This window comes from Oncorhynchus mykiss, chromosome 21, assembly GCF_013265735.2.
Source record: "Oncorhynchus mykiss isolate Arlee chromosome 21, USDA_OmykA_1.1, whole genome shotgun sequence".
Lineage (NCBI taxonomy): Eukaryota > Metazoa > Chordata > Actinopteri > Salmoniformes > Salmonidae > Oncorhynchus > Oncorhynchus mykiss.
The window spans coordinates 17,045,702-17,063,949 of record NC_048585.1 but is presented as its reverse complement, the minus strand read 5'-3'; the positions used below and the strand labels follow the sequence as shown (position 1 = coordinate 17,063,949).

General features: G+C 45.2%; 1 protein-coding gene across 5 annotated transcripts in view; it reads right to left on the bottom strand.

The window, feature by feature from the left end:
- Positions 1 to 569: 569 nt before the first annotated feature.
- LOC110516649 (protein piccolo) overlaps positions 570 to 18,248 on the bottom strand; it is a 60,964-nt gene continuing 43,285 nt past the window's right edge. For 2 of the 5 annotated variants that reach the window (XM_036957123.1, XM_036957126.1), the window contains 16 exons: positions 17,059 to 17,167; positions 15,428 to 15,495; positions 14,915 to 15,153; positions 14,605 to 14,655; positions 14,348 to 14,478; positions 12,654 to 12,680; positions 11,778 to 11,871; positions 11,511 to 11,582; positions 11,030 to 11,330; positions 10,150 to 10,362; positions 8,639 to 8,845; positions 6,637 to 6,775; positions 6,477 to 6,538; positions 4,537 to 4,671; positions 4,188 to 4,333; positions 570 to 2,274 (listed from right to left, as the gene is read on the bottom strand). In XM_036957123.1, the coding sequence (XP_036813018.1) occupies positions 2,131 to 2,274; positions 4,188 to 4,333; positions 4,537 to 4,671; positions 6,477 to 6,538; positions 6,637 to 6,775; positions 8,639 to 8,845; positions 10,150 to 10,362; positions 11,030 to 11,330; positions 11,511 to 11,582; positions 11,778 to 11,871; positions 12,654 to 12,680; positions 14,348 to 14,478; positions 14,605 to 14,655; positions 14,915 to 15,153; positions 15,428 to 15,495; positions 17,059 to 17,167 (2,138 nt within the window). In that variant the 3' untranslated portion in view covers positions 570 to 2,130. The remainder of the gene's footprint in view (positions 2,275 to 4,187; positions 4,334 to 4,536; positions 4,672 to 6,476; positions 6,539 to 6,636; positions 6,776 to 8,638; positions 8,846 to 10,149; positions 10,363 to 11,029; positions 11,331 to 11,510; positions 11,583 to 11,777; positions 11,872 to 12,653; positions 12,681 to 14,347; positions 14,479 to 14,604; positions 14,656 to 14,914; positions 15,154 to 15,427; positions 15,496 to 17,058; positions 17,168 to 18,248) is intronic. The other 3 variants (XM_036957127.1, XM_036957125.1, XM_036957128.1) reach the window with 3 other exon arrangements.

Sequence of the window (18,248 nt, the reverse complement as noted above, 5' to 3'; positions counted from 1 at the left end):
ATGTGTCAGAGGAAACACCATACACTTAGCGACCTGGTTAGCGTGCACTACACCCGGCCCGCCACAGGAGTCGCTAGTGCGCGATGAGACAAGGATATCCCTGCCGGCCAAACCCTCACGATGCTAGGCCAATTGTGCGCCGCCCCATGGGCCTCCCGGTCGCGGCCGGCTGCGACAGAGCCTGGGCTCGAACCCAGTCTCTGGTGGCACAGCTAGCACTGCGATGCAGTGCCTTAGACCACTGCGCCACCCAGGAGCATTGTAGCATTTCTTAATCAAAGCAACTTTGATTGAACTCATGTTCAAACAATAGCCCCAGCTACCAACCTCTCCCCATAGAAAAACAGAGAGCCCAATAGGATAGTTTGTACCTAGACATGTGATGGAGATAGACACACCAACAGAAACCGTCCAAAGCATGCCGCATCCACCTACTCCCCCACCCCACCCACCCATCCAATGTATAGATAGACTGTTTGGAGGGGACCCTGATATATGAACCATGGGACACACTTTACTATACACACGCCAAGAGGGTAATCAAGTATGGTCAACTATATTATATTACTATCATCATCATTATCATCATTTATTTAATATATTCATTTGACATACTTATATATATTATATTTCTCTACGAGTGGGGACATACTGTATATTCATCTATACATTCGATAACTTGACAAAGTGCTAAGTAAAACATGAAAGTGTGCATGTGAAGAGATATTTCAAATGTGTGAATGTAAGGAGAAGTCAGAACTATGCTAGTCTTACGCATAGCAGTTCACTGTGTATCTTACTAGGAGGAAAACCAGGCTTGAATCACAGCTAAAACCTGTGCCCAATATTTCACATTCCAAAAATAATACGTTAAGCCACAATCATCCACAACGGATTGTCTGTGATAAGAATATATCTATTTATCTCTCACAACGACAGTGTACTCAACTATATACAAAGTCAACCTCAAAGGCAACAATGCAACTTTTCACTGTCACGTTCATTAGGTCACCCAGCAGAAAACATTTTGCAACTGAAAACTAAAATGAACATTTCTTCCTGGACAACACCAGGTAGTCCCTCCTTGTTTCAGTCTGTTTTCTTCCATTTGGTGCCTAATAAACATGACCCTGTGCACAAGACTACCCAGTCTGTTAAAACCACACCAATTATACTTAGAACAATGTTTATATAATATATCTGATATATCAGCATCTAAATTTACATCTAGAGAAAGAAGAGAAGGGGAAATATTGTTGTCCCAAAATGTAAAAACATGCTTGCCAAGGTCTTTGTACCTTGTGCCAGATGAGGGAGTCATTTCAAATCGAGAATTAGAATTAAAGTGAGAGTATGTCACAAAATATACTGTGCGTCCCTGGATAAAAAATTATTCATTAATCATTCAGTACTTAAACAATTGAGGAGAATAATCAATAAAACTCTAATAATCATAATTATAATACAAAAATAAGAGGTGCAATCTCCATATAATAAATCTTCAACATTTAATTCCCAAAATGCTTCATAAATTAATTAAATTCTTCTAACAATATACAAAGCCACGAGGGGAATCCACAGGTAGTTATAATTTCATTCATAAATAAAAACATCTCCAGTCAAATAAAGCAATGAGAGAATCTAAACATGTCCAACCCCTGTATTTATGTGTCAGTCTCTTACGATCATCTTTCTTTGTGGTGTGTTTGAATGTGTTGTTGACTGTGTGTGTGAGTGTATGTGTAATACCTGGTTGATTCTGTTCTTGCTTTGTTGCCTCAATGTCCTCCTCCCTGCCCTGGCTACACTACTTCCTGTAAACACAAGTTAATTTCCTGTAAACACATACCTACTTCCTCCCCACTAGCCAATCCCTAGTCACAGCTCAAGCAATTCAAACGCTGACCCCTGACACCAAAACTCAAGATCCACAGGATACGGAAGAGATGTCTAACTCCCGCACCCTAACGGTCCTCGCCCGACCCCAATGCTGGACCTGTGAGTATGTCCAGTAGGTCCATAAAGAGTGGATCAGTGATGGCGACAGTAAACTCGAGCGCCCTAGCCATCCTCGTCTTTCTCTCTGCGAGTTAAGAGCCTATAGAATAGACAAGGTTAACAGTAGGTTATTTAGGAGTGGATCTGAGCAGAGCTAGCCAGCAGTTTGTGCCAGCTGACCACTCGCTTCCGCACGTCCACCTTATCCAGCCAGATGTAGGCCTCTCCGATCAGGGTCTTCTTAATGAACTTCCCCCCATTGGACACCAGGAAGAGCTGGACAGAGGAGAGAGAAGAGTTAGACAACAGGAAGAGCTGGACGGAGGAGAGAGAAGAGTTAGACACAGGGAAAAGCTGGACAGAGGAGAGAGAAGAGTTAGACACAGTGAAAAGCTGGACAGAGGAGAATTAGACACCAGGAAGAGCTGGACAGAGGAGAGAGAATAGTTAAACACCAGTAAGAGATGGACAAAGAAGAGATAGACACCAGGAAGAGCTGGGCAGAGAAGAGTTAGACACCAGGAAGAGCTGGACAGAGGAGAGAGAAGAGTTAGACACTAGGAAGAGCTGGACAGAGAAAAGTTAGACACCAGGAAGGGCTGGACAGAGAAGAGTTAAACACCAAGAAGAGCTGGACAGAGTACCGGACCGCCAAGTCTAGGTCCAAGAAGCTTCTAAATAGCTTTAATCCCGAAGCCATAAGACTCCTGTACAGCTAATCAAATGGATTCCCTGACTGTTTGCATTGCTCCCCCCCCCCCCCCCCCCCCATGCTGCTGCTACTCTCTGTTATTATCTATGCATAGTCACTTTAATAACTCTACCTACAGTACTGTACATGTACATATTACCTCAATTACCTCGACATCGGTGCCCATTGACTCTGTACCGGTACCCCCTGCATATAGCCTCCTCAAATTGACTCTGTACCGGTACCCCCTGTATATAGCCTCCACATTGACTCTGTACCGGTACCCCCTGTATATAGCCTCCACATTGACTCTGTACCGGTACCCCCTGTATATAGTCTCCACATTGACTCTGTACCGGTACCCCCTGTATATAGCCTCGCTACTGTTATTTACTGCTGCTCTTTAATTACTTAGTATTCTTATCTCTGACTTTTTAATTTGAGGTATTTTTGTTGTATTTTCTTAAAACTGCACTGTTGGTTAAGGGCTTGTAAGTCAGCATTTCACTGTTGGTTAAGGGCTTGTAAGTAAGCATTTCACTGTTGGTTAAGGGCTTGTAAGTAAGCATTTCACTGTTGGTTAAGGGCTTGTAAGTAAGCATTTCACTGTTGGTTGGCTTGTAAGTCAGCATTTCACTGTTGGTTAAGGGCTTGTAAGTAAGCATTTCACTGTTGGTTAAGGGCTTGTAAGTAAGCATTTCACTGTTGGTTAAGGGCTTGTAAGTAAGCATTTCACTGTTGGTTGGCTTGTAAGTCAGCATTTCACTGTTGGTTAAGGGCTTGTAAGTAAGCATTTCACTGTTGGTTAAGGGCTTGTAAGTAAGCATTTCACTGTTGGTTAAGGGCTTGTAAGTAAGCATTTCACTGTTGGTTAAGGGCTTGTAAGTAAGCATTTCACTGTTGGTTAAGGGCTTGTAAGTAAGCATTTCACTGTTGGTTAAGGGCTTGTAAGTAAGCATTTCACTGTTGGTTAAGGGCTTGTAAGTAAGCATTTCACTGTTGGTTAAGGGCTTGTAAGTAAGCATTTCACTGTTGGTTAAGGGCTTGTAAGTAAGCATTTCACTGTTGGTTAAGGGCTTGTAAGTAAACATTTCACTGTTGGTTAAGGGCTTGTAAGTAAGCATTTCACTGTTGGTTAAGGGCTTGTAAGTAAGCATTTCACTGTTGTATTCTGCGCATGTGATAAATACAGTTTGATTTGAGAGAGAAGAGTCATGTTTAGAACAGACATCTAGCAGACACTTTTATCCAGAGTATTCTTGGTAACCAGGACCCAACATTGCGTGCGTGCTAGCTGGCCGGCTACTCGATTTATGTAACTTTCTGTCACAAGAGTTCATATCCAGCGTGACACACAGAGCATGTGATATAGGGGGCAGCAGTACAGCACACATACGAGCATCCTACGTATTATACTTTAAATGACATATAACAGTATCTAAGACAAGAAAAGAGATGCACGAGGTAAATAGACATTCAGGCAGGCAGACAGACAGACCTGCAGAGAGTGGCCGGTGGGGTTCATGCAGAATCTGAAGGTCTCGTTGAAGGAGGGCTCGCGGTCGTGACGACATACCCGGGTCTTCTTCTTGATGATCCTCTTCTGGGTCGCAATGTTCACCACATACAGCTTCACATAGAGGTCTGTAGACACACACACATATGAGCACACACTACGTTGGTCACAAAAGAGTTATCTTCTATTTTCTGAAACAGTCTGTGTGTGTGTGTGTATGTACCTGAATTCACAGGTATCTGTACCATTTGAGTGTTTGTGTGTGTGCGAGCGAATGTGCATCGACATGAGTGTGTAAACGTGTGTAATGTACATGTGCATGTAGCAGTACCTGGCAGGTGGTCTGGAGACTTGAACTTGTAGGTGATGTTTCTGCACTGGAGAATCTCCAACACCAGCTGGTCTCCCTCTGTCTTCAGCTCCTTCCTCAGAGCTATCTTGATCTCTCCCATTACCTGGGTCTTACCTACACACACACACACACACACACACACACACACACACACACACACGTTAATTCACATATACACACACACGCCATTTAAAAATTAGGGAGGACGATTATTTTTTTTACGAGCATGGCCTTATTTCTATTACAGCATATTGGATGACTGTCATTCATATTCCATTCACCCAGTTCAATGTAACAGCAATAGGTTTAGCTACTACATAATACTACAATTTTGCCTGTACCCAGTCTGTGAATGCAAGTTTACAATGTAGGTGCAGAGGTTGAGAGAAATTTGAGCAATCAAAGTGACAGACATTGACACATTCACTCTTGCCTGCCTCTAGCTGAGCTAGGGTGTAATCATTAGTCCAACAGTTGAATATGACAGTTTTCATTCGACAAATTCAGGTATGTTGATCCCCGTTTCGTTCCGTTTGCTCCCGTTTAAGATTTTTTTTTGTTCAACAGAATCGGCGGAATGAATACACCCGTGATCACATGCAAACACAGTTCACTTTGATCCCTTTGATCGTTGTGTAATCCCTTACCACATCTACGTGCTCTCCTCCTCTCACCTTTCCCTTCCCTTGTGGACTTCAGTGCACAACACATTAGCTGCTTATGACCAGGCTAAAAACAAATCCAAGCCAAACCTTCATATCATAACCGCTAACTGCTACACACAGCCTACATCGTTGTCACCATATTAACATTATAGTCAATATAGCTACTAGAACTAATGCGTTAGTAAACCCGCTATAATCATACAGTACAGTGTACAGTCAGCAGCAAGCAGTTTAGCAGTTACACCGGCGGGCCCCTGTGGCAATAAATTAATAAAATCAAAAGCTTACCTTGACTTGGAAAAGTTCCAGTGTTGGATAGCCATATCCAGCTAGCTAACATAAGATCCCTCTCTGTTTGAGCCAGTTTGTTTGACTAAACTAGCTAGCTGCATTCACTAGCTAAGTGAAAGTGAAAAAAATACAACTAAATATATCGCTATATAACTGTTCAACTATTGTCTTTCTCTTTGAGTCAACTACTTACCACATTTTGTGCACTGCAGTGCTAGCTAGCTGTAGCTTATGCTTTCAGTACTAGATTCATTCTCTGATCCTTTGATTGGGTGGACAATATGTCAGTTCATACTACAAGAGCTCTGATAGGTTGGAGGACGTCCTCTGGAAGATGTCATAATTACTGTGTAAGTCTATGGAACGTGGTGAGAACCAATAGCCTCCTAGGTTTTGTATAGAAGTCAATGTACCCAGAAGGGGACGGAAATTAGCTGTGCTCCGGCTACACCATATTGCTTGCCTACAGAGTGCTGTTGAGTGTACCGTAGACCTTCATTGCAAAACAGTGTTTTAATAAATGATTTGGTGACGTGAATATATTTAGTATAGTTTCATCTAAAAAGCATAACTTTTTTAATGTTTCACTATTTTAATGAAATTCAATAACGATGATGGTCCTCCCCTTCCTCCTCTGAGGAGCCTCCACTGATCACTAGAGTGTTCCTTCCATGACACGTGTCAGTACTGTATGAAGTATGCTCACAAGGTCAGATGAATGTGACTGGTGCTGTCACTTCCTGATGACTTCACACCAGTCACAACACTCACACTGGGATTCAACTAAACCTGCCCTAGAGAGCAGACCAGCTAACCATAGTTACTTCTGAGGGATGTGTTGACACATACTGTACACACTGAAGCTCACAGGGACATACTCACACCTATACACACACATGCATGCACACCATAGAATTTCACTTCCACCTCCAGGTGGTATACACACACACCACTGTGACTTACCCTCAGAGTCCATATGGCCCATTGGTGACATCATCACGTCGGTGCCATTTGGAATCTTCCCACTGTCCGGAACAAGATCATATCAAAATACAGAAATATACACACTGAGTGCACAAAACATTAGGATGTAAAATACAGTATATACAATAACCAAACTCACAACCGAGGGACCTGGAAGATGGCACTGTCCACGGCATTAGTCCCACCCTCATCCTCCAATAGGCTGTGAGCACTGCCACTCAGACCACTGTCCAATGAGGCGGCTGTTACCGGGGCGTCGCCGGACCTGCCGGGCCGTGCTGTACGGAGATTGGACGACACAAGTCATGAGAGAGAGAGAGGGAGCCCTATATAGGCCTGGTTGAGAACGTACTGCCTTATGTGGGTGCACTATAGGTCTCAATAAAGGCCTGGGTAACTGTCTCCTTTGGTTCCAGTGTTGATATAGTATTACAACACCCATGCCTACTGTTACTATATTAAATATTATTTAGCACTTTGAGTGTGATGTATAGCTCTTCCACTTCATGTGACATAACATTGTGTGTGTGTGTGTGCGTGTGTGTGTGATCTACAGAATAAGGGCAGCCAACACCTCTCCTCCAATACACATCACATTGTTATTATGAAAAGCACCACAATACTATAGAAGACAGGCATGAAACATACACATATGGGCAGATGTAGTGGCATACGTACAGTATCATCCCTCACACATAAACGGGACAACATTTTCAAACCGCTTCATCATTGGACACACAGAGAGAACACAAGGACATAGACACATAACGATCCAGAGAAACAGTATCAAACATTAAGCAACATAAATATGTTCACAACAGACCAAACAAAAGGCCCACAGACCCTATTACGCATTAGTAATCTAAATGTCGGACTAAGTGTGTGTCTCTGCTTTGTGGGGATAACTAATCATTTTACTCTACAACACATTGATGTAAAGTTACTTAAAGCAATTTTACATTTGTTATGCAATCATCACAATTACATCTTAGTAACTGATCGTAGTTTCAAAACTTGAATGGTTTAAATGCCTCTTTATGTGTTTGCTTTGCAAAAGTTAGGTATAATAAATGCACTGTTTATATTCACAGCAACTTCTACAGTAAGTAAGTGTGTTACTGACTGGGTTTGACCTGGGTCTTCTTTGTTCCACAAGACTGTGTTAGCCAGCTGAGCTAAAGCCTAGGCATTAGCTCTGAGATCTAAATGCCAAAACAAGTTCAAATCACTTCTTTAGGTCTGGCAAGGTTATACACAAAACCACCTCTGTCACATAAGTGCAGTGGTGAGATAGATATAGAGTATGACTTGTTGGTTGTGAATGGCGTGGCGTGGGATGTGTGAGTCACGTGACATGAAACTGGATCTATGCCGACGCTCTTCTCTCAGGCCTCTCGACACGATAAGAAAAAACAAACGTTTGCTAATACCATTTAATGACCCAAGGGAGGAAAACGGAGTAAAAACGTGTACAGGTACTTTATAAAGTTTTAAAAACTGCCCTGAGTGCTGATTGGCTGACAGCCGTGTTATATCAGACCGTATACCATGGGTATGACAAAAAAAAATGTATTTGTACTGCTCTAATGATGTTGGTAACCTGTTTATAATAGCAATAAGGCACCTCGGGGGTTTGTGATATATGGCCAATATACCGCGGCTAAGGGCTGTGTCCTAGCACTCCGCATTGCGTCGTGCTTATGAACAGCCTTCAGCCGTGGTATATTGGCCATATACCACACCCCCTCGGGCCTTTTTGCTTAATGGTTTTATGGTAATTGCTGTCAAAGCCTGATTTATTGTTAGGGAACAATGCCGGAGCCCTGGATTGATAGCCTATTTCCTGGTATTAGCAAACTGTGTCCGCGGTCATTAAGAAATTGTGTCTCGCTGCATGAATCTCTGGTTGTGTGGCTGGTTGTGTGGCTGTGTGTTAGCTCTTTCTGTCTCTCTCTCTCTGGTCACAATCTCTCCTAATATCCCTTTCTGTCTGTTGTACCTTGTCAGATCTCTTTTTGTCTGTTGTATTGTGTCAGATCTCTCTCTTTCTGCAGGTGTGCGTTAGTAGTATCCCAGCCTGTCTCTCTCCGGCTGCAACAATCTTTGCAGTCAGTCACACGACAGAAACGTGCGACTCTCACCTCCTTCTCTCTGTGGCCTCTCTTCAGACATGGCTTTCCTGAAGGTCAGGTGTCTGCTGTCTGCTTGGCTCCCAGTGGCCGATGCTGCCGGGCCCGGCGGGGCGGGGAGCGAATCGGATTGGGCTTTCTGAATGGTGAGCACGCCCACTATGGTGTGTCTGTGGTGCCTCAGGGAGAGGCGGCCTCTTTGGGCTGGGGGGTAGGAGACTGGAGGGCGTAAGGGGCGCAGGCGCGGGACAGGGTCACGCCAAGTGGGTAGAGGGCAGAGGTCAAGGCCGGGGGCAGGGGGCGGGCAAGATGGAGACTCAGAAAGCAGGAATATCATCACCATTGAAACCAGCTTTACTGTCAGTCACATGCAGCCACAGAGTGCTGTGCACAGTCGCCCCGGCCCTCCACATCACATAGGGGTGGGGCGTCTACTGATGTGCATTGTGCTCCAAAATAAAGAAAAAGAAGGGTGGGTGGGAGAGGGGCAGCGGACTGCATGCACAGCCATATCCGAGTGGACTAGCTTCAGAAAGCCGGACATTTTGGCATAAGACAGAAACCAAAATAAGTCCAAAACACAGGGAAAAAAAGGTATAATGAAATTTAAACAGAGGGAGAGGGTTAGGTTGGGAGACTTTCTTCTGAGTTCATTGTTGTAAATGCTTGGATTAGGTAGTTCAAACGATTCAAGTGATATCTAAGTGTAATTCCTAGCCTTCCCTCTCTTGGACCATGACACCATGACTTGTCCAAACTGAATCAAATATACTGTGTCTACTAATCTACTGATTCTTCTGTGTGTACCATGGTAGGCAATGGCTTGACCAATCATGTGAGAGCACTGGCAGTGGTACTGTGTTCGGACACTGATTGACAACTGGTCCCAAAGTGATTTTTCAAAAGCCCTACTTGTTTGTCGGGAGTCAGTCTTGTTTTAGATCATTCTGTTAACTGTCTTACAAAATTAAATTATACAAGAACATTTAAAAGAATGTTTGAAACAAACTTGGTTTAAGGGAGGATGATTATGCCTGCAACCTTAGGATTCGTTATTTAAATGTTTAGTTCCAATTTATGATCTAATTTTAACAGAGGGTTTAGTTTCTGTTTTTAGAAACGTTAGTTTAGTTGTAGTAATTGTATATTTCCTTTTTATCAACCTTTTAACCAATGAAGTATAAAATGTTTTTAACAGCAATCTTTGTGGCTCTGGAGGTTCATTGAAACAGGGTAAACTGAGGAGTAAACTTTAGTGTAAACTCTAAAACAAGAAGTGCTAGAATACGGTAAGTATTCTGGATCTACACACCGTGGGAACATACAGAAGAGAAGCAGTGAGGGGGGGGGGGGGGGGGGGGAGTACGGAAGGCACCAGAAGTAGGACAAATTAAAAAAGGAGGGGGAAAAAAATAGAAGGAAAAGGGGAAGAGAAAACAAAGAAAGCAGCTCAAACTGGACAGAAGGGGGAACAGATGAGCGCGAGGCGGCCATGCTGCGGAGGCTTTATTTGTGTCTTTTACTTGGTTGGAGGCGGTGCTGTTGCTGCGGAGCCGGAGCTTCACCCGTTGCTACAGCGACACCGCCGGCGCCATCCTGCTGGTGTTGCCTTGCACTTTTGCGAGGCGCCGCACGTGGAGCCGCGCGTGGCGTATGTTGGCTGTGGCCCTCGGACGGGGAAGGCTTCGATGTGCCGGGGCTACTGTGAGATTTCTCAATAGTGGGCACCTGCGTGTCTAGAACAACCAAATTCACCAATTACCATCTATCATTACCATTAAAGCTACCATCTGTTGTTGTGCTCTTCTGTTTTTACATCAGGGCTAGATAGCTACTAAGCTACATGCCACATTCTGTAGCGCCCTGTTTGAATGACCCTTTGGAAGTGGGTATTTTCCAATTGTTTGGGCCACATAAGTTTTCCACTTAAATTTGGAGTTTTCCAATTAAGTTTAGGGTTAAGACTGAGGCGGTGGGTGTTGTTTTCAAAGCCTTCCATGGCCATGTTGTGTAAGGACAGGAATGGAGGAAGCTGAGGGTAGGAAAAGTCTGAGCTGAGTGGAGTCATGGCAACAGCAGAAAATAAAAACATGGCAAAGCAAAGAGCATGAATCCAAAGCTATAATGGATGAGTCTGAATAGTGAGGGAGAAGTGACAGAGGGGGGATAGAAAGAGAGACAGAGAGAAAGAGAGAGACAGGCAGAGATAGCTAGGCAGACAGAGAGAGAGACAAAGACAGCTAGAGAAAATGAGAGAGAGAGAGAGAGAGAGAAAGAGAACAAGGGATAAAAGGAGAAAGGGAGAGAGAACCAGAACAGGTACAGATAGAGAGAAAGGAGTAGGGTAGGTTGTTCGTGATGACTAAGAGGCCAGAGGGAAGGGAAAGACAGAACCTCTCCTACCCTTGGCTGGATCAGGGAAGATCCCATGGCTCCGGCTCTTGATGACCGACGACTTGGGCGGGTCCTGGTTCCCGTGGGCGGGTGTTTTGGGGGAGGCGTGCTGTGAGGGGGGCTTGGGGGAGTCCTGGTTACCGTGGGCAGGGGTTTTGGGGGAGGCGTGCTGCGAGGGGGGCTTGGGGGAGTGCTGGCGCCCCTGTGCTGAAAGGGAGCGCCGGTGGTGCTCTCCCTCACTCTGTTCCTTCAGAGGGAGCCAGCGTGGGACGTTATCCATGTTAGCTGTGTTGGACAGGTCCATCAACACCTAGAAGAACACCCACATACATCTCCTTTAACATCAAGAACACCCACACACATCCCCTTTAACATCAACCTCACATAGTGGATGACTGCTTCTTATAGGAAACTTACAGCAGCATCACAGTAATGTATGTCACCCTCACAGAAGTGCTATGGACAAAATGCATGTCTCTCTCTCTCTCACCTCTCCCAGAAAGTCGTTGGAGGAGCACTTGTCGTAGTCCCACACGCTCACCTCCAGCAGCTTCTTCCTCAGCTGAAACACAGCGCACACACACCACACACACAGACACACACCACACACACACACACACACAGACACAGACACACACCACACACACATTATTATTCCTCTAAACTCACAAATGCAGTATTCACAGTAGCCAGCACACATCAAACACACAGGACATTGTGGTTATCCCAAAAGCAGTTAGTGATACTGTAGCAGTACCTGTTCCAGGTGGATGTTCTTATAGATAACAGTCTGGTTCCACTCTGGGTTCAGACTCTGGCCAGCTTGTTTTGATCTCCTCTTATTCTCAGCACTGGAATCACACACAGACAAAGCAGGCCATTAGCAAGGTATGAACACACACACACACACACACACACACACACACACACACACACACACACACACACACACACACACACACACACACACACACACACACACACACACACACACACACACACACACACACACACACACACAAACATAGAAATTCAGAGCACAATAGCACAATGTTAGGGTGCAGGGCACAATGAAAGGAAGTAGCGAGCTATGTTAAGATGTAGGGCACAATGTAAGGGTGTACGGAACAATGTAGGGCACAATGTAAGGGTGTACGGAACAATTTAGGGCACAATTAAAATGGAAGACTAAAAGGAACAACACTGGATACAACGGATATCACAATATCAAGAACAACGTCAGGGTGAGGTACAAAGTAAAACACAATATTAGAACAACAATTTTGGGTATTTTATATGTCTGACAGACATGTAGGGAAATGAGTTATGGGAAAGTGGGGAATCATATGTTAGGTCATATCGAGGTGCAGTCTACTGTAGTATGCATATTAGAACACAATCTAAGGAGGTAGGGAACAATATGAGGGCATAGGGCAGAAGTGTACAATGCATGGGAGTGGAAAGGTGTTAGAGTGAGTATATAGTGACTTGCTGGGGTTATACCCTCGTCACCAGCACCACATGCATTGGGCCCTGAGCCTTCAACTCAATCGTCATCACAATCCAGGTCCAACCTTACTACAACCTAACAGCAACCATCAAAGTCAAAAGTCAGAGTGGGCAAATCACATACCTGGCATTCTGGACAACCATGACCTGACTGAATGGGTCCAGCATGCATTAAATATAAGAACAGCATACAAAAACAAGAGTCAGTGTCAGGGGGGTTAGGAGTGTGTGTGGGGTGTGTGTGGATGTAGTTTTGGTGGAGGGGGGGGGGGGGGGGGGGGGGGGGTTAAGTGAGCAGTGAGGGTTCAGGTGTGTGGTGGGGGGGGGGGGGGGGCAGTGTGGTGTGTGTGTATTTGGGGAGGTCAGTAACAGGGAAGTGGGCATGGGGCACAGGATGTGTGTTGGGGCAGTGAGGGAGGAATGTGTCTGTGTGTATTGTGAGTGTGCATTTTCCCCCAGCGTGTGTGTGCTTGTATATGCATGTGTGTAACACTATACAAGTCCAGTGGTCCCTAAGGACTCCATAGATAAGGGTAGGTAGGGTAAGTGGGAGAGCTGATTACAACATGACATAATCACATTGAGCACTGAGATCCAGACGGCTACAGTGTGGATCGTATTACAAGCTATTATGAGTCTTATCGATTTCCCTGCTCTATTCCGCCTAGCAACAAGAGCAAAGGGGAAGACTCAGCAGAACTACATGGCAAAATATAACATAATTTACATCACGTTTAGGGTATTACATGTGTGTCGTTTGACGCTGATTAGGTGTTAATGACTCCCTTCATAAAAACTAGGTATCAAATGTCTACATAGAAACAGTTCCTAGAATGGTAATTACATTTCATGTCATGTGACAGGCTTGTAACAGGTTTATCACAGTGGCATGATGGAATTGATCTGACATCAGGTGTGGGTGCATAGAACACAACATGCATGCCATGGCCAGCTAAAATCAATCGTAAATCGATTTTAAGATGAATGGGAGTTCGTTTTAAGCTTTCCAAAATGGCTTCCTTTTGAAGTGGTTGGTTTTAATGGTAATCTTGGTTCTAGGCATTTCTTCCGTATGAATGCGTTTGTGTACATGACCTGAAATTCACAAGGCCTTTTACACACGTGAAACACCCTGAAACTAAACGAATCACCTTTCCAGTGTTTTATATACACTTAACACAATTACAAGAACACTTTACCACACAACCATTCAACACTGCTATCGATAATGCTTCCACTACGATATGACACAGTTCATTATTAACTCACGGTGATGCACATCCGACAAGGAAATGCTCTGGTAACATTACAGAGCATAGATACATGGACAGAGCACAGCAACAGAGCAAGGATGAGAAGTGAAAGAGTTACATAATGGCTGTAGTGTGTAGGCTACTATCGGTGATCTGTGAAGTATACTTAACTTCTCTCACCAAAGAGATTGTTCTCTCCTTGACTTGACTAGTTCCAGTGTTTCTGTCCCTACCTCTCTGCTATAGCCTAGAATCCAAACGGAATACCACTCCTCACTGCCTGCCTGCAAACTAAACTCAATATACTTTCATTTCAAATTTTAAAAAAAGTGATATTCAGTTTGGATTCCAGACCAGCTTTCTTTCTTTGGTAGGGTTGCAGAATTCTCTTAAGTTTCCCAAAATTCCCAAGTTTCCCAGAAATCCGGATTGGAGGATTCTGGATAAGCCGCTTATTCTCTCCTGACTCCAAGAATCTGCCAGGATTTTATTTAGAAACCTGGGAATTTTGTGAAAGTTATCCGAATTTTGTAAACCCTGCTGGTAGCTTATCCAACAGACTCACCCCCTCCCCGGTAGGAGGTAGACTTTGACGAAGGGGTCGGAGTAGCCGTTGTTGTCTCGGGGGGCCAGGTTCCTGGCTTGGAGCACGTGAACAATCAGGTTCCCCAGCTGCTTGTCATAGTTGATTTGAAGCTGCAAAATCAAGAGACGGTGGAATCTCAACGAGACGGCTGGCCTTAGTAAAACACCTTATGAAGTGCATGGATATACAAGCAGTGGTGAGTCAAGGAATCTCAAAACAAGGCTTGGTCAGCTGACCTGTATCTCTCCAGTAACAGGGTGGGATTGTGTCTTCACTGGTTCCGCAGACTGGAAGAAGACAGAAACACATTTAGAAACAGTAAGTGTGTGTGCATGTAAAGAACTGTCGATGAGTACAGAATTATGCATACGATTAGTTAGAAACACTTTCAAACTAAAAGGCATACAACATACAGTATGTGCCAATATAGAATTGCCTCTATTGAAAATTAGACAGTTCTTTTGAACATAAAATATGTTCTAGTCATGCAACCAGAAGATGACGCCTGTGTTCAATTTAGCTCCACATCATCCTCCACCCGTTCACCTTGCTGCTGTGGCGTTTCTTGCTGACGGAGGGCGACCCCGGCTGTCCCGGACTCTGGATGGCGCTAGAAGTGGCCGAGGCGGCGCCTGAGATGGCAGAGTGGGGTCCTTTCTCTCCCCCCACCGTGGAGGAGGAGGACGTGGCGGTGGTAGGTGGAGGAGCCTGCTGCTGGGACACCTTCTGTAGCTCTGCAGCCAGTTGTTTCGGATCCACCCCCGGAGACCTGGGGGGTCTGTCACCTAGAGCACAGACACACACGTATGGACACAAATTCACAAAGAGAAACACACACACACATTTGAAGTTATGGAATCATTCACTGTGGTAGAGGCCATAGTGATTGAAATATTCTAGTTGCAGAACCTTAAGGGATTTTGTACCTTTAGTGAGGCGAGTCGAGAGAGAGGGGAAGTTGAGAGAGAAGGTAAAGAAAAATGAGAGAGAAGGGGAAGATAGCAGAGAGAGAGAGGGGGGAGGACACCCTGGGGTGAAGAGGCTAAGCTCTTACTCTACCTGGTTTGCTCTGGTCTGGGAGATCAAGGTGCTGAGAGCCCTCTGAGTCAGCCAGCATGTTCAGATCTCTGAGAGAGAGAGAGCGAGAGAGAGAGAGAGAGCGAGAGAGAGAGAGAGAGAGAGAGAGAGAGAGAGAGAGAGAGAGAGAGAGAGAGTGAGATTGTGAGAGAGAGACAAAGTGAGAGAGAGAGAAAGTGAGAGAAAGTGAGAGAGCCAGATTGAGCGGGTAAGAGAGAGAGAGAGAGAGAGAAAGTGAGAGAGCCAGATTGAGCGGGTAAGAGAGAGAGAGAGAGACAGGTTGGGAAGAGAGAAAAGAGAAACAAATTGTGTCAAAAAGAGAGGACAGAGATGAGTGGGAGAGAGAAGTCACCAGTAAAGTGAGGGAGTGCGAGGCAATGAGATGAATTTAGAGAAGACTGAGATTTTAAAAAGAAATGTATTCTATGTGAATCAGAAACAACCCACTCTAGAGAACTACTGAAGCTAATGAAGACTGCTCACTTCCAAATATTTGAGGTGGAACCCCCGCAAGGCTGTTATCAGTGAGTGTAGGTGGCTGTGCTCAAATATATATCTTAAGGCTTAAATTCCTCCTCCTCTATCAAATCATGACAAACGATAAAGGGAGAAGAGAGAGAGGAAGGTAGCTGGACAGAGAGAAACTGAGAAGGAGAGGGAGATATATAGAGAGAGAAAGAGTGACAGGAACAGAGAGAGAGAGGAAGCCTAAGACCAATTAGAAAGGGAGAGACAGTCAGAGAGAAAGTGGGACGGAGAGGGAGAGACAGTCAAAGAGAGAAGAAAGTGGGACGGAGAGGGAGAGACAGTCACAGAGAGAAGAAAGTGGGACGGAGAGGGAGAGACAGTCACAGAGAGAAGAAAGTGGGACGGAGAGGGAGAGACAGTCACAGAGAGAAGAAAGTGGGACGGAGAGGGAGAGACAGTCACAGAGAGAAGAAAGTGGGACGGAGAGGGAGAGACAGTCACAGAGAGAAGAAAGTGGGACGGAGAGGGAGAGACAGTCACAGAGAGAAGAAAGTGGGACGGAGAGGGAGAGACAGTCACAGAGAGAAGAAAGTGGGACGGAGAGGGAGAAACAGTCACAGAGAGAAGAAAGTGGGACGGAGTGGGAGAGACAGTCACAGAGAGAGGAAAGTGGGACGGAGAGGGAGAGACAATCACAGAGAGAAGAAAGTGGGACGAGAGGGAGAGACAGTCACAGAGAGAAGAAAGTGGGACGGAGAGGGAGAGACAATCACAGAGAGAAGAAAGTGGGACGGAGAGGGAGAGACAGTCACAGAGAGAAGAAAGTGGGATGGAGAGGGAGAGAGAGTCACAGAGAGAAGAAAGTGGGACGGAGAGGGAGAGACAGTCACAGAGAGAAGAAAGTGGGACGGAGAGGGAGAGACAGTCACAGAGAGAAGAAAGTGGGACGGAGAGGGAGAGACAGTCACAGAGAGAAGAAAGTGGGACGGAGAGGGAGAGACAGTCACAGAGAGAAGAAAGTGGGACGGAGAGGGAGAGACAGTCACAGAGAGAAGAAAGTGGGACGGAGAGGGAGAGACAGTCACAGAGAGAAGAAAGTGGGACGAGAGGGAGAGACAGTCACAGAGAGAAGAAAATATGCTCACAGTCTCACGCAGAGTTCTGCCTCGCCACACTGCTGTACCACAAGCCCCTGCACTTCCTCATAGGTCATCCCCGTTAGAGGAAGCTCGTTCCACTCCAGCACCTGCATTCCTATATTCACACACACACACACACACGCACGCACACACACACACGCATGCACGCACACACGTACACAAACATAGTTAGTTTACCATATAAAATGTATCACACCTAATTCTCACATTCGAAAACTGAAACCAATTAGCTAAGTGTGTGTGTATCACCTCACACACATACAGAAACACACCACACCATCATCAACAACACACAGTACCATTGAGTCCTGTTTTAACACCACAACACACTGCTGTGCAGCCTCCTATAAACTCGAACTCTTTCTCCAACAACCCCATGTTTCGAAGAAAGTTAAACCACATGACCACAGGGTCAGTAGCAGGGTTTGGATCAATTCCATTTCAATTCAGTCAGTACCTGAGATCACATTCAAATTCTACAATTGAAAAGTGTTGCTTTGTCAAGTCTTGTACGGAAGTTTTGATTCACTTCCTGAATTGAAATGTAATTGACCCTGGTCAGTAAAGGTCAGATCAGGCCAAAGCACCACAAACTCACACACGCACACACAGGGCGGGCACACACACACACACACACACACACACACACACACACACACACACACACACACACACACACACACACACACACACACACACACACACACACACACACACACACACACACAGGCACACACACACACACACACGGCACACACACACGGCACACACACACAGGCACACACACACACATGGCACACACACATGGCACACACACAGACCAGTCCTACAGCACTGCAAAAGCACACACACTCCGTGCTGTCCAGCAGCACTCACACAGGTGAAAGCGAGTCTTGACGTAGGCAGCTAGACTCCGACTGCGCCGGAGCTCCTGAGCTGTGTTACCCACACAGAGTTTCACACTAGTTACTCAGTGACACAGTATGGCAGTATGACTCATCACACACACTCGGTCTGAGCCTTCGCACCTGCTAGAATTGACACAATTCTGTATTCACACCGCTCACTGTGAGAAACCATGCTCCAAAGTTTCAGCGGAAGTGTCACCTTACACAGAGACACTTTGTTTGGCACGGACACAGTCATAGCTGCAGCTCTCCATGGTAAAGTTTTCA